Below are 14907 nucleotides of genomic sequence, written 5' to 3'. Positions count from 1 at the left end.
AATTTTTTTCCAAATCTCTTCAGTTATCACTTATTTTAACATTATGCTGCAGGATAAATGTGCATGAAGATCAACAGTATGTATACAAGTATATGATCTTTATTGTACCTGCTCTGTAGATCCCCTTTAGATTCTGCATGGGACTTCCTTTATAATTTATTTTAAATAAAGCTTTGCTTAAAAGCCTAGAAATAAATTCAGTTACCACACAGAACGAGAAAAATAATACAACTCTCCATTTTTAAGAACTTCAAAACTCGGCACAAATGGGTTTTAAGTACATTTCTGACATTTGTTGAAATCACATAGTTTAAAAACTTTTTCCTGGGGCTTCTTATATCATTAGAAAAAATGTGATTTTATTGAAATAATGGAACTCTTGATGGGACCACTGTTTTGTACCAAAAACGTTTCTTATTCTTTCAAATACATAAACCAGAGATGAAGGAAATAAAGCAGTGTCTGTAAAGAGTTCAAGATTTTAATATGCTGAAGGTAGGGTTAAAAATGGCTCTCAGAGTTTTAAGCTGTTCAGGAATTTCTACATGGAAATGATCACTACACTTTCAAAATCTCTTTCTTAAAGTATTGAAGTAGTGGTGCAATAACATGATCTGACAGTTACAATTTAGTTCTGTTTTCATAATTTAATTTCAGGGGGAATGGAATGTTCTGAAAGCTAATTTTTTTCTTTTACCAGAGCTAAAAATAAGATCTCTGTTTTCATATCTGCACAAAAAATAAAGAAAATATAGTTACTGAAAAAAATTCCAGTGACAGTCATGGTTAAGAATAAGCTAAGAATTCCACATTTTGAAGAATTTTGATTGAAGGCCAGGGATGAAAATGGTGCATTTAATCTGACATGTCTTGTGTAAAAACAACCAGCAGTAGACATAGCAGATTGCAATTAATGAAGAAAACAAAAAGCAACTGCACAAAATAAGTCTTGCAGTTAATTGTTAAGGAATACCCAGACAGGAATGTTTTTCCTAGACCATATCAGCTGGTCTGGTGTGAGCTTTGAAAGGTGATTTTATTCCATGTGCATTTTAATTCTTCACAGTGAAGTTGTTGGTGATCTTGCTAGCTCCTACACAAGGTTGTTTTTTTTTGTTTGTTTTTTTATTTTTCAGTCTTTAGTACAGTGACTGCTTGCAGTTTATAAGCTAATTACACATTATATATATATAATTTTGAATTTCTTCTTTTAGTTCCATTGGCCAGTGGTACTTTTTTTGTGGTATGATATGAAGCAAGGTGTTAGAAAAAAATGGCTTTGTGACAATTATTATTTTACATATTCGTGCTGTTACATCCTTTAGTTTCCTTCCTTAATTCAGAGTCAATCACAGTTCTTTCAGTATTCCCTAATATGGTCATTGTTCCAGGCTGCTTGTCATGTGGCTGCTTTTAGGCATTGCTTTTTTATTTTTTTTCATTTTTTAACTTTGGTTTACCAGAACTGAGAAAAACTCACATATATACTTTTTCTAATAGGGATAATTTTAATTTGTAGACAGCTTTTTAATAAATCTATTTTAAGGATGTTTAGTTTCATTTTTAAATGTGTCATCCCTCCTGATATTAGGTTTATAGAAAGTAGATTTGAGATCTTTCTAGTAAGCTTTGCAACATGCTTCAAGTTTGAATGTAATTTAAAATAATTTTTGTACATGTGTGTCACTTTCAATCCAGAAAAGAAAAAAAGATAACTTTTATATGAGCTGGAAGGACCATAATTTCAGCAGTAACATACGGAGTATTACTGCCTACCCATAAAGTTATTCAATCTACTTAAAAGTTCCCTTTCATTTGTTAACTGTACAGAGATTTTCTTTTAAGCTGAGTAATTAAGATTTTGTAGAGGATTGAGAGATTATCTTTCAGGTATGCATTATCTTGTATAAAAAACTAGAAAGTATTTGAAACTTAACTTAGCCTTTCTGCTAAGTGGAGGTATTTTGAAAATACATGGAAATGCAATTAGCTTAAAAAAAAAAATGTTGAAGTGGAAATAGTCTGAACTAGTAAAGTGTTAGTTTAGTGCTATTAAGACACAAAACTGAAGTAGATGGTTTCTTCTGAAGCGGACAGAGTTTTATTAATGAAACAAACTACATACCCATTTTTCACTTGGCAGATGAGGAACATTTCAGCTTGGAAATGTGTAACAAAGAAGTTGAGGAAGTTGTTCTAAAACTTAGCGTAGGGTTTGTGTATTTTTTATAAAACATTCTTATGTTTTTTAAATATGTAACTTCACATGCCTTCAGGCTGATTACATAACTTGCATAGCAATTGCTTTGTAATTTCATGCTGAAGGAGTTCAAAGCCCCGATGTTTTTCCAAGAAAAGCTGTGAGCACAGGAACTTTGACATTGGTATTTAATGTAGCTATTTTCAAGTAGAATTCCCCTGGGGAAGAAAGGACAGCTGTTTAGGTACCCAGTGTTTCTTCTATCCTAGTATTTGCTTTGTTATGAGATGTACAAGTTAATTTTGTTGTGTTTATGGCTTTTATTTTTGAGGTAGCAGTGTTCACAAATATACTGGAAATGTATGCTCTTGAAGCAAAATGCTGTTCTGGTTGAAATGTAAAATCAGGAGGCCATCATGTGACAACCAGACTTACCTAGCTTTCAGAGCAACTTTTTTGGCTTCTCATTTATTTTACACCCCCTCCAAGGATATTGCTCTGAATCCAGACTGCAATTTGGTCTTGTCTCCATCATGGTTTGCATACTCAGTCAAAACCTGAGGATCCCAGAGAGGATCTGTGCTCCTCACGGGGCCATTACCTGTGCTGGCACAGTCACTGTGAATCAAGACATTCCCAGTCTCCTCCAGCAATTTGTTTCTTATAGACTGGCTTCTTCTCCATAAAAAATTAGCCCTGAAAAAAATGAATTAAAAAAATCAACCAATTTATCTCTTTTTTTAATATAGTTGAGATAATTGATTTATATTGACTTTAAATATTTGACAGGCACAACAAAAGCCTCCTTAGAGTATTGGACTTAGCTATGTAGAATTTCCTTTACCTGTTTTTCTCTTTTCGCTATAGCATATAACAGAAATAGCATAGGAATTTTGCTCTCTTTCTAGTAAGAGAGGAGCAGTGGACAGGAGGCAGTCTGTAGGTGCCTCTGTTCCACATGTATATCCATACCGTGCTCACAGCTAGGAATTTCGCAGTTACAAAATCTATGAGAGGAGGATTTATGTAAATGCTTGACATAAATGCACATGAAGATCCTGTAGGATCAGCTCTCTACTGTATCAGAATATAGTGCTAGGTACCCATCACTCTGCATCTCTTGAGATCCTGTTGTGCATCCTACATCAGTCTCAAAACAAGTTGGTGTTTAAGTAAGGAACAGAAAGTAAGATGAAAACATTAAAATCCTACAAAGTATCACATTTCTTATATATAAAATATTATTGCTGTATATTGGAAAGGAAAGGAAATCACTTCTATTGCAGTTTTCAACACAGCTTTGTTCTTTATTTACCTGCTTTCATGTTTGTGTGGTTAGAAAGCTAAGGCAAGAATATATTAAAGATAGAACAAAAATAATTTCTCTGTGATCTCTAGCCAAAATAAGTTTTCAAAGGATACTTTGTCTGTCATATCAGATGCTTTCCTCATCCTTGTTTCCAATACTATTCTTACCTATTAGTTTTCATTGAAAAAACTTTATTTGAACATGAGAGGAAATTATTATTCCCTCAGATATTCAAGATTAAAGAATCCATTATGAATGCTTTCTCTTTCAAACCTTACTGTATGTTTGTTGCTCAGAATTGTTTCTTAACTTCAAAATTTAAAATCAGATTTCGTTGTGAAGTTACAGGTAGGAAACCTGGCAGTGTTACATGAAAGACTAAAGTGGATATAAACATGAAGGAATCACTTTTATTCAAAATCTTAACAACTTTTTTAATAACTAGTTATACAAAGAACAGTGAAAGAGTAATGTTAGTATTCAAGTCTGATACTCTTAATAATTTGTAGTTAGAATTCTGATTCCAGCTCACTTTTTCCTAGAAGATACTTAGCATTTTTTAGCCCATGTACTGAATGTCTTGCTGTGAGTGGCTGTTGATTGCATATACAAGCATCAGATTGAAGGTTTTGGTTTTATGTTGAGTTGTGATGGCTGGCAAACAAAATTGACTTGGATCCTAAAATAGGGCAGTTAATATTTCATACTCTTCCCCTGCTCCCCTCAAAATCCTCATTTCTACTTAATGCTCCTGTTTTTCCACTGTACAGAGGAGTTACTATTGTCATTTTCCTAGACCTACCCTCCTTCTACCCTCCTAGTGTGCATTTTCCTTGTTTGCCTTTCGCTGGTTCACATGCTTATTTGGCTCTTCTTATTTGGAGTTATTTTGATAAAATAATCATAGCTTTCTGTCATTCTGGTGAGAAGATTTGATTCACTGGAAGGTGAGCTAATGGCTTGTGTGGCTGTCAGAGAAGAGGTAGGACCATGCAATTGAGAGTAGGAAGACATCAAGTGGGAAGAATGGTGGAAAAAGGGAACAAACACGAAGAGATGAGAATGGGGAGGATGAGATCTTCCTCTTCAGGTCATGAACCATTAGGTGGGCTAACTACCAGTGGAACTGCAGCCTAGGCAGCAAGTGTTTTCATTTTGAATGCATGAATGCCAGAATTGCTGCTTGATTGGCTCTTTCAAATACTTAGGCTTCTGTAGTTCTAATGGCACAGTGAAGATGTTTTATTTATTAGCCCAAACATCTCTTAAGAACTTTCAAACATCAAGCAAGCATGATCTTCTATAGCAGATTTGAGATATCTGGGATTTTTCTTTCTGCATGAGGTAACAATGGATAAAATGAGAAGTATGCCATAATAATTTTTTTTAAGTAGACTTTTTTTTTTTTTTAAAAGAGTAGTTTAGATTCTGGCAGCAAATTAGGGATTTTCTACATTTTATTCAGAAAATAATGCCTAGTGTTAATTAATGTTTTGTGAAAATTATACAGTGTTGTGGGTGTACTGAAAGTGTAAGTATGAAAAGAAGGGAGAGAAAACAGAACTGTCTGAAGTTGCAACTATGTTGCCTCTCATAGATAGGTATCCAAATGCTTACCAGGATATTTTTCTAGTTGTGGATAAAGTTATACTTCTCCACCCTCTCAAACCTGATGGAAAACAGACACAGACATTGATCACAACCATCCAAAGCACCATCCATTGTGCAGGGTATGTAGTCTTATCCATTTGGTCAGTCCTTTAGTAAAGTTATGGAAGTGAGTCCTTCTTATGGACTTTTCATGGAATTGCAGTCCTTATTATTTTTTTTTTTTTTAAATTTCATCTCTGCAGGGCTATATAAAGCACTATGGTAAATGGCATACCTCAATGTTAGGATGTTCTGTTACTGCTTAAGAATTAATCTGGGTTTGTCAAGCATTTCTTGCCTTTTGCTTATGTAGTAACTTTTAATATGAAATTGTTTCTGACATTAATACTGTGTAAAAGACTCTTAATTGGCTAAAAGTAATTAGAGTATATGGATTGTAATAGTTACATTTGTTTGTAAACATGTCATTTTTACTGAAGTTACTGAAATGTCACTGTTCTGATTGGCATGCATATTAAGAGTTTCACTTGCCCTTACTCCTTACCTTTAAAATAATTCCTTTCTCACTTTTCATATTTGAATTTTTGAGAGAAAAGCCTAAACTTTAAAACTTGCAGTGTACCTATGAGTTTACAAACATTGCATTTCTTTTTCTGTTTATGAATATAGAAAGAGAGAGAAAGCACAATAGAAGGTGGAAACAAGTTCAAATCTGAAAGCAACTTCTGTTTTATCACTTTGGTCAAGCCCTGTAGATTTCATTGTTATTTGTTTCTCTCCTTTTAAAAGATGAATATTTCAGAAATGTGATATAGTAAGTCTCAGTAATGAAGTAATAGAGTAGTATAAGTAGCTCAGCCTATTCACCAGCATGGTTCTGGATATGCATTTCTCTCATAAATGGGAGAAATATTGACAATTCAGTGACCAAATTGCAGAGCAGGTGAGGTTTGGTATAGCTCAGTACGCAAAAATTTATTCTAATTTAATTTTTAATCATTAAAAGGCAATGGTAGACTAAATATTTGGGTTTTTCAATTGAGAAGCATAAAGGCCTGACAAACAAAGCTCTTCTCACTAATGGAGAAGATATTAGTAACATATTCTGTAAGTACAGAGTAAATTAGTCCTGTCAACCTTTCTAAGTTTAATTTTAAAATGTTCATTTTTAAAATCTGTTTTCAGTATACTGTGATTAGATCTCACTGGTTTTGTTATAAGGAAGAGTGTTTGGGTTTTTTATCCTAATATCATTCAAACATAGACTGCTTCTTGTTTAGCAGTTTCTTCCATTCTTTTCTACTTTTTGTGTTTGTATAGAACCACAAAAAAGAAGTGTTGGTGGGGGTGAGGTTTATCTGGACCAGTAATGACGAAGCACTATTATGTTGTCTGATAAGCCAAACATGCTTTTTAAAACCAAGAGACTTCTTGGTGATGATGGTGACAAATACATTTGTGGCTAAAGTTTGCTACTGCTGGCCTTCATGCCTATATACAGGTTTTCTGATTCTGCCTTGAAAGCTTATCCTTGGAGCCCCTTAATTTTCTTCCTGCACTTTACTTGTATCATATCTACAGTTATTAATTTCTGTCTCTGCTTAGGAGTGAGCACCTTTGTATAGATGCAGTTAAGATATTTGCATTATTCTAAACAGAAATACTATCTGAAATACTTTAAGGAGCCTAAATGTTGATCTTGTATCAGGATAATCAATTAGGTTCTAACATGAGTGATTGGGGTTTAGGGTGCAAATACGTAGATACAAGCATGCAAACAGGCTCTAAGGACATGTCTGTATAGATTTTCAGTAGATCTTGGTTCTCAGTCTAACTGGCAGATTGCTACTTAAAGAGTCAAAGTAGGGGTTATTATTCTTGAAGATTTAAAGCAGCAAACATTCTAATTGATACAATTTAAATGAGTTGATTTGAGCATATTCTGACAGGAGGCAGTCATTTAAACACACATGTATGTAACTATCAGTGTCCATCTGTGGGCTGTCTTTGTCTTGTCTGGAATCACTGAAAATGTGTCAGTTCCAAGCGAGTGTTAATGTACCTTACAATTTCTTGTCCCATGAAAGGAAGGGATCTCAAAGTCCTTTACAGACACTGTGGGACATTGCTGTCTAAGTGAATGTGTCCCTTTGCTCTGGCATTCAATCAGCACAGCGAGAACTGATGACATGAAAGCACATCCTAGTGAAAAGCAGGTAAAAGCTGTGTGTGTCCCGGACTAGGAAGGAAAATTATGTCCCAGTATAGCCACCACTCTTCTCAATGTTCCAAACTTAACAAATACAGGAAATGTACTTTGCGAAAAGCAGTGTGGTGTGGAGATCTACCATATTATTCATGGTATATTTTGCTTCATTTCTTGTCTGTAAAAGCATTTAACTCAACTTTAGGGTGATTTAGATTGTAGTTTTGAGGTCTGTTTTTTTAGTAAATTTCATGTAGAAGATGCTTGACAAATTTGTTTTGTGTTCGTGTTGATGTGTTAAAATCACTGTTAAATGCTTTATGAAGCAAAAGCTAATTCTGTATTCTAACTGCTTTTTTTCCTGTGCAATCTTACTGCTTTTTCCATGATACAGTAGAACTTCAGCCACAAGTTTCAGTCCCTTGCAAACGCTTAAGAAGGTGTAATGGTTAGCTAAAAGCAACCTGTCATGAAGTGTTCAAGGCCTTGTAAAAGTTGCATGCATTTTCATAAAGTGTTTTGTTACTGTTCTTGTAACACATCAAAAGACATAAACTTCATATGGAAAAAATGCCAATTCCTAAAATTTAATGAAGTTATTGTGATTTGAAGTTCTACTGCATAGTATGTATTTCATCTGCACTGGGAAAATAAAGCTTCAAGCTGACAAGTTCTTGCTCATAACTATTTTTCAACAATTTTGCAGGGAGCATATCAGTTTTTTAGCAGGTCTGCTTTGTTTGGTTGGATATTTGGTGTTTTATCTTGTTATAAGGACACATTTATGTCTTTACAATACAGTCTTTGAGAGAGAACTCCATTCATGAGAAAGACCCATTTAGACCAGAGGACTTAAAACTGGGATTCCAGTGGACTGGTTTTGGCTCTCAAAAATATTTGGAATGTGGTATTACTGGATGATATGTAATTTTGACTTTCCAAAAGTGCTGAATGTATCCATCTTCAAATGAGTTTGGAGGTTTTCTTGAAATCTGGCCTGATGACTTTCTGTCCTTCCTTAGTATATGAAGTTGGTGTAATAGTCAACAACTATTGAGGCTGCCTGTTGGAAATGTATAAATTAATATATTTTTTCACACAGTTGTTTCCATGCAGATGTTTGCACAAGATGAATTTTCTTTAGAATGTGCTAGTTGATAACTCCGTGGTCAAGCTCTGCTGTAGCATGTGGGCTTTTTACAAATAATTTCTATTTCTTGTTGAATGGTGATTATTTCTTTTTAGCCAACTGGTGGCGTTCTTTGCCATAACTTTCAACCATTCATATGGGTTTTGTTACTTGGAAATGCTACTTCTTTTAAAATGAGTTTCTATACAAAAGTATTTTAGAAGGTGTGCTGATGAATGATAGTGCCCGTGCCAGTGTGTGGAAACTAAAGTTTCTGAAATATCCTGATAATTCTTTATTATGTAAAACAGAACAGGCATGAGTGCTGTCATGTAATCTGAAGAGTAAAATAAATGGGTAGGTCTCTAGATGAAGTCATAGGAGTCCTATAGTTCTATAGCAAGATCTCTTGCAGCAAAAACTAGTTTCAGATATTCTGCAACTGAATTCAAAGTAACGGTGTCTGTAAAAAAATGCAGGCTTTTTTGGAATTTGTACAGAATTGTGGTTCAGAAGTCAGTATTTTAAACGTATTTTTAAATAAAGAGAGCAGACTAAGGAAGTAGATTTTAACATCTGATTTATAGTGCAGTACAATAGTGCTTTTACTTACAGAAAACTTACACAATATGTAATATTTCTTGTCTCTTTTGGCTCTCTTAGGTAAATGCTACACAACTTGCACTTAACATCACACCTTAAGACAACATATGATGTAACAGCAATGATTTGATAAGAAATACACTGAATCAAATAATTTTGTTTTATAACTAAACTTGAAAAAGTGAAATAGTTGTCCTATCTGCTATGTTCAGTTGTTCAGGACAGCAAAAAGCTGTCCTTCACCCAGTCCTTCACCAGTTCAAAGGCAAATTGTATTAGTATAAAATAAAATATTCTCAACTGCTTTTATGTACAATAAAACCTCCAAACAACTGATAAAGCGATGAGAAAAAAGTAAAGCTATAAGACCATTCAATATAATCTATTGTTTAAGAAGAAAGTTCAGATCTGCTAAAATAGTTAAATTATTCATGATGCCTCTGAGGGTTTTGAATCTCTGCAAAAACTGTTTAGGCAGCAGATGTGGAAGAAGTGTAGATGGAGAACCTTGGGTTGCAGAAGCCACATGAAAAGCCAGTCAGAGTCAAGAACAGAACACTGATCCCTCAGTCCTCTTCTGGTCACACAGTGGATCTTAATGTGTTTGTGCTCTTTCCCTTCTGGAAAGGAGTTCAAAATTTTTTGTTTTGTATTGCTTTCAGGGTTACAAGATTTACTCAGTCTCCCTGTTCTAAGGTGCCAAGAGGCAGCTCAAATGGATTTTTTTCAGAGTTTATACTTGAAGCCTAATGTAATTGAAAACTAAAACTACAGTAGCAATGAGAATGGCTTCATTTTGTCTTTTTTGTTTTTGAAGTAGTTGCTTCTTACTTTTTTCCTTGCTTTCCCTTGAACTATCTACTGATGATGAAAATGTTTCTTTTTTCAATAAACTGTCAGGGGATGTTTTTATAGTAATCAGTGGTGAGGCTCCCAGATGAATATATCTATATCTCTATATATCTATCTCACAGAAAGACAATGAGGCTATGAAAGGAAAAAAAAAAAAAAAGATAGAAGAATTTTAACAACTTTATTGAGTAATATTTTAAGGTGTTACTTCATCCAAGTTGGAATACTGTCAAATTCTATGTTTATATACAGGAACTTGACGAGAGGAGTTGGTAGATTTAGAGAGTTACTAAGAGCTGTCGAAACAAGAACTACACAAAACCTGCGAATGGTAAGTTATATTAAACCACTTTCCTATTTTAGCATCTGAATTTCAGTAGGCAGGGAAAGCATAAATATAGTGGATGAATTAGAGACAAGTAGTTGGATACGTAGCATATTGATAAGGACCTGTTATCCCACACCTCATAAGGTTACATTTCCTGGCTTAAGTGAGCGATTAAAGTAAGGAATGTTTGGTACCCAGTCTCCCCCTGTTCCTTTTTCTTGTTTGTGGATATAATTGGAACCTGACTGGTCTCTGATTGACCATATTTTCAATCTTAATTATAATTGCCCTACTTATGAGTCAATGTAGTTTTATCTTTTTGTAATGTTGTAGGGGTGAGAACAGAGTGCATAGTTTTTGTGTGGTTTCTATAAAGTTGAAGGCTATCAAGTTATAAAGCCTCTTAAAGGAAATCCATAAAAGCAAAATCATGAAGATTTGTTACTTACATTGTCAGAAGCTTGAATCTTTTATATAAAAAAAAGTAGAGGCTTATATCTTTTACTGCCATGTAATTATTTTCGAAATATCCTAGATTAGTTTCGTAATACTGGGCCTTTAAAACTTCCAAACTGTTAGTAAGGAAGGTAAGTGATTTCTCAATTCATTCAATAACTGATTCCTAGTAAATATATTAAAATTATTTAATAATAGACTTTTAATGGAGAGGGATAATATTGCAAATTTTAATAGAAAAGATGAAGGGCCTCTTATGGTATAGGAGTTAAGCCTCTTATGGTATAGGAGTTAAGGTGGAAGATGCAGATTATATGGTGCTGTCTGTGACTTAAACATTACACATCTATTTTTGGGAAATGGTACTGGGAAATGCTGTCAATTATGATGCAAATTTACATCTGGTTGAAAATCTTGGAGTTTTCATCATCATGATATGTAGTTGGGTCTATGCAAGTGTGTGAAACATTAATTGGAGATTACCCTGATAGTTATGGATTATAGGATGACTCAAAAGCTTTAAATTATATTATTTAATTAAATAATATTTATGTATTTCTACAGTTAAATATATGGTGACAATAATAGTTGGTTAAAATAAACCTTTTCATGCTGATTTTCAATCTTGTTTCACTCTTGCTGAGTTTTATCAGTAGCTAACACCAGCACCTTCAAGTACAAGTTGTCAGAAGCCCCATTCAGCCCACAGACCATAAATGTCTGTGGTGGATTGATCTTGTTTGGCTGCCAGATGCTCACCCAGCTGCCCTCAAACTCTTCTTCCTTAACAGATGGGGAGGGAATAAGATAAAAAAGGTCTGAGACAGGTCCAAGATAAAGGCAGGGAGTTTGCTTACCAGTTACTGTCACAGGCAAAATATGATCTTCTTGGAAGAAATTAACTTAATTTATTGTCACTTAAAGGAGAGTGGGATGGGGAGAAACAAAAACTGAAACACCTTCCTTCCACCCCATTTTCTCGGGTTTGACTTCAGTCTTTGACTTCTGACTCTTTTACCTGCCCTCCCTACCTGAGTGGTGCATGAGGGGTGGAGGGCTGTGCTGAGTTCCTCTCAGCTCCTCCTTACTGCTCACATTTTTCCCCTGCTCCAGAACGGGGTCCCTCCCTTGGGCTGCAGTTCCTTCAGGGAATATCATCCTGTTTTTCATCATGGTTCTCTTTGCAGGCTGCAGTTTCGACAACTGCTCCAGTACAGGTTATTGAGCATCTTAGGTTATTGCTTATCTTAGGAGCAGCAGCTGGGTTGTTTATACTTAACTATCTGGATTTAACTGATAAAACTGAAAAATTGTTTGTTATTGTCATTATTTTTCTTTGTGTTTAGAGAACTGAACTGGGTACTTTTACCTTTTAAACAGCATCATGCCTGGTTTTTTGGATGTTGTAGAATAAAAAAATATATTCTGTGTAAGTAGTCTTCATTAGAAAAATTCTGAGCATTTTTCTGAGAGTTTGGATTCAGCATTTCTAGGGAAAATATTTATCTTTTGCTTTTACAGACAATAGCAAGGCAACTTGCAGAAATTTTGTTACGAGGTATGTGTGAACAGAGTTACTGGAATCCACTGGAAGATCCTCCTCACCAATCACCCCTTGATGATCCACGTCAAAAAGGTTCAAATACTAAGAATTATGAGCTCAGTAGAAGACCACGGGTTTACACTGGAGAAAAGTATGGCAGAGTTTCTACCTCTTTTGTTTCTATAATTACAGTTGTTACCCAGTGCACTGGGTAATTTAGTTTACATTTTTGAAAATGTAGAAGGAATTTGGCAATGTGTAGGTAGGTAGATTTCCTGAGGAGAACTAGGGAACCTGTGCTTTTCTGAGTCGAAGTTTGAACTGTATGCATTAGATCTTTTGTTCTCAGTTGTAGAATTTTTTTTCTATCCTGGTGTATGTGATAGACTCAATATCTCTTATTGTATGTGGGATACAAAAGAAAACATGAACTGGGTAGCAAATCATATTGCACATTTTAGAAGTTGTGTGCTGCTTCTAGACATCTATTCTGCTTTATCATAGAAAGATGAAACAATATGAAGATTCAAGCTGGTCCAGGAAGCTTTATGAAAAACAAAACATATATAGAAATTTATCCAGTAGTTTCAAAGCTAGTTTATTTCTCAAGGCAACTACCTATTAGCTAACCATCTTAGATCAGTTTTGGCATTTCTTTTTGATGCCACTTTTTTGTTCAGTTTTAATCTTTACTGAATCAGGTAAGTGATACTTTTTGGGGTTTTTTTTTCCTGGTATATCTCATGGTGAATTCTAGAGTAGCTATGGTATGTTTCTTCCTTCTTGAAAATGTAACTTTTTTTTTCCAAACTAATCACTATTAGAGTTAGTGTTAAATATAGATAACCATTCCCTTGAATTTGTAATTTTTCTTGGAAGTTAATATCTTGATTATAGAAGTAGCCCTACTTACATAATGGAGGGATGTTTTGTTTTAGGGTTGTTTATATTGTAGCATAAATGCCTGCAACATGACACTATTTGAGTTGTTTAGCTGTATTTATTGCAGAGTTCCATTACTGAATCTTTTACACAACATCAAGCCCACATAATTATGCTGCCTTTACTATTATTAAGTAGAGTGGCCTTTATCTTCAAAGACTTCTAGCAATTCTCCTTCCTGCGTCCAGAATAGATGTAGCAGGTTTCTCAGACTCACCCTTTCAAACTTATGTTCTCTATTCTCAACTCATCCTTCATAGCAACACGCTTCCTGCAAATGTGGAAGTGAACTTTGTTCAGTTTAGTTCTCTTGTTCTTGGCACGTGCAGGTGAGGAGTTCCACAATTTCAACATAGCATATAATTAACACCTTTCATCATGTCAGACTGGTTAATACTATACCACATAAAATATGTCCAGCTAAGTATCTCATCTCCAGCAGTGACTGAAAGCAAGTATCAAAGACAATGATATCTAGGAAATTTCTTCCTAGGTATTCTTCTGACCACCAACTCTGAGTCTGCAATGCACTGATTTTTTTTATGCTGCCTGACATTAGATAACTGCATTGTGTTCTTATGAGGATTATGGATATAATTTAGCTAATAGCATTTATGATTTTTTTGATCTCTGTGTTATTGCCTCTTCAGTTTTCTTTAACCAGTTCTTCAGCTGATCATAACTTTCATGGTTTACCTTTGGTTGATAGCCATTTTATGCTTTCAGTTGCCTCTTCTGCCCTATTGCAATGAAATTACTCATGTGCCTTCATTTATCAGGAGAAACAGAAAATGTCTGAATTCAGTCAGCTTAACTGAGCTTTTTGGTTAGTCAAGTCAAAGAAATTTTTCACTAATTTATGCATGGAAGGGATCTTGTTTGAGACAAACATCAACATACCTACAAAAATATGTTTGAAATTGCAAGAGCAAATAATGTTTGCTTTTGTTTTGATAAATGACTTTTTAGTAGTTCTCTTTGGGGCAGCATCCCTTCTTTGTCTGAGAGATTAATTTCTCCAGCAGCATTTTCCAGTAATTATTCTGCTTTCTGGGTTCCATTGTCAGTTGGTCAAGTTAAATCTTCTTCCAGGTTGTTAAGTTCTGCATAGAGGAATGGATTGTTAAATAAGGAGCACTCTGATGCTTCCTCATCACTCCTCATTCCTTATCGTGGGTGGTTCTTATTCATGACTGTTTTTTGAAATTTCTTTGTTATGTAATAATAAAAATGTATTTTAAGATTTAGAATACTCTTAAAAATCTGGTGAGCAGTTGCATTGATTAAAAAAATAAAAATACAACAACAGAACAGCTGCCCTAGGGTCTTAGCTGTTGTATATCACCACAATACACTCACAATGTTGCTTTCAAACTGCCTGGCATTCAGATGTCTTTTAGTTTCTATTTTCTTTCAGACATTTAATTACTGCTTATATTTCTAGTGCTTTAAAAAAAACCTTAAAAGACGTCTTCATGTCAGATGAGTTTCGTTTCCTATCTATAATGTATTGCAGTTTAAATACCCATGGGACCATAGGAATTGATAATTAACAATAACAAATTATTTTCTACATTTAAATAGGTAATTGTGGAACTAATGGACTGAATTAACAGGAAATAGTACTTGTGCTAATTCCGAAATAGCTTAGAGGAAGAATTCTGAAGAGATAAAACACAGTCACTGATTTGGAGGATTTTTTTGTGTTTATGAGAATGGATGAATGAA

General features: G+C 34.4%; 1 protein-coding gene across 4 annotated transcripts in view; it reads left to right on the top strand.

Annotated features, from left to right (window-relative positions):
- The window catches only part of TTC7B (tetratricopeptide repeat domain 7B), a 121614-nt gene that overhangs the window by 34245 nt on the left and 72462 nt on the right, over positions 1–14907 (top strand). For 3 of the 4 annotated variants that reach the window (XM_086893019.1, XM_086893017.1, XM_086893021.1), the window contains exons 6-7: positions 10163–10241; positions 12216–12388. In XM_086893019.1, the coding sequence (XP_086749145.1) occupies positions 10163–10241; positions 12216–12388 (252 nt within the window). Of the gene's footprint in view, positions 1–52; positions 77–10162; positions 10242–12215; positions 12389–14907 lie in introns of all 4 variants that reach the window. The other variant, XM_086893020.1, reaches the window with a different exon arrangement.

The sequence above is a fragment of the Cyanistes caeruleus genome, chromosome 6 (assembly GCF_971803275.1).
Source record: "Cyanistes caeruleus chromosome 6, bCyaCae1.hap1.1, whole genome shotgun sequence".
NCBI lineage: Eukaryota > Metazoa > Chordata > Aves > Passeriformes > Paridae > Cyanistes > Cyanistes caeruleus.
This window is presented reverse-complemented; position numbering and strand designations above follow the sequence as displayed.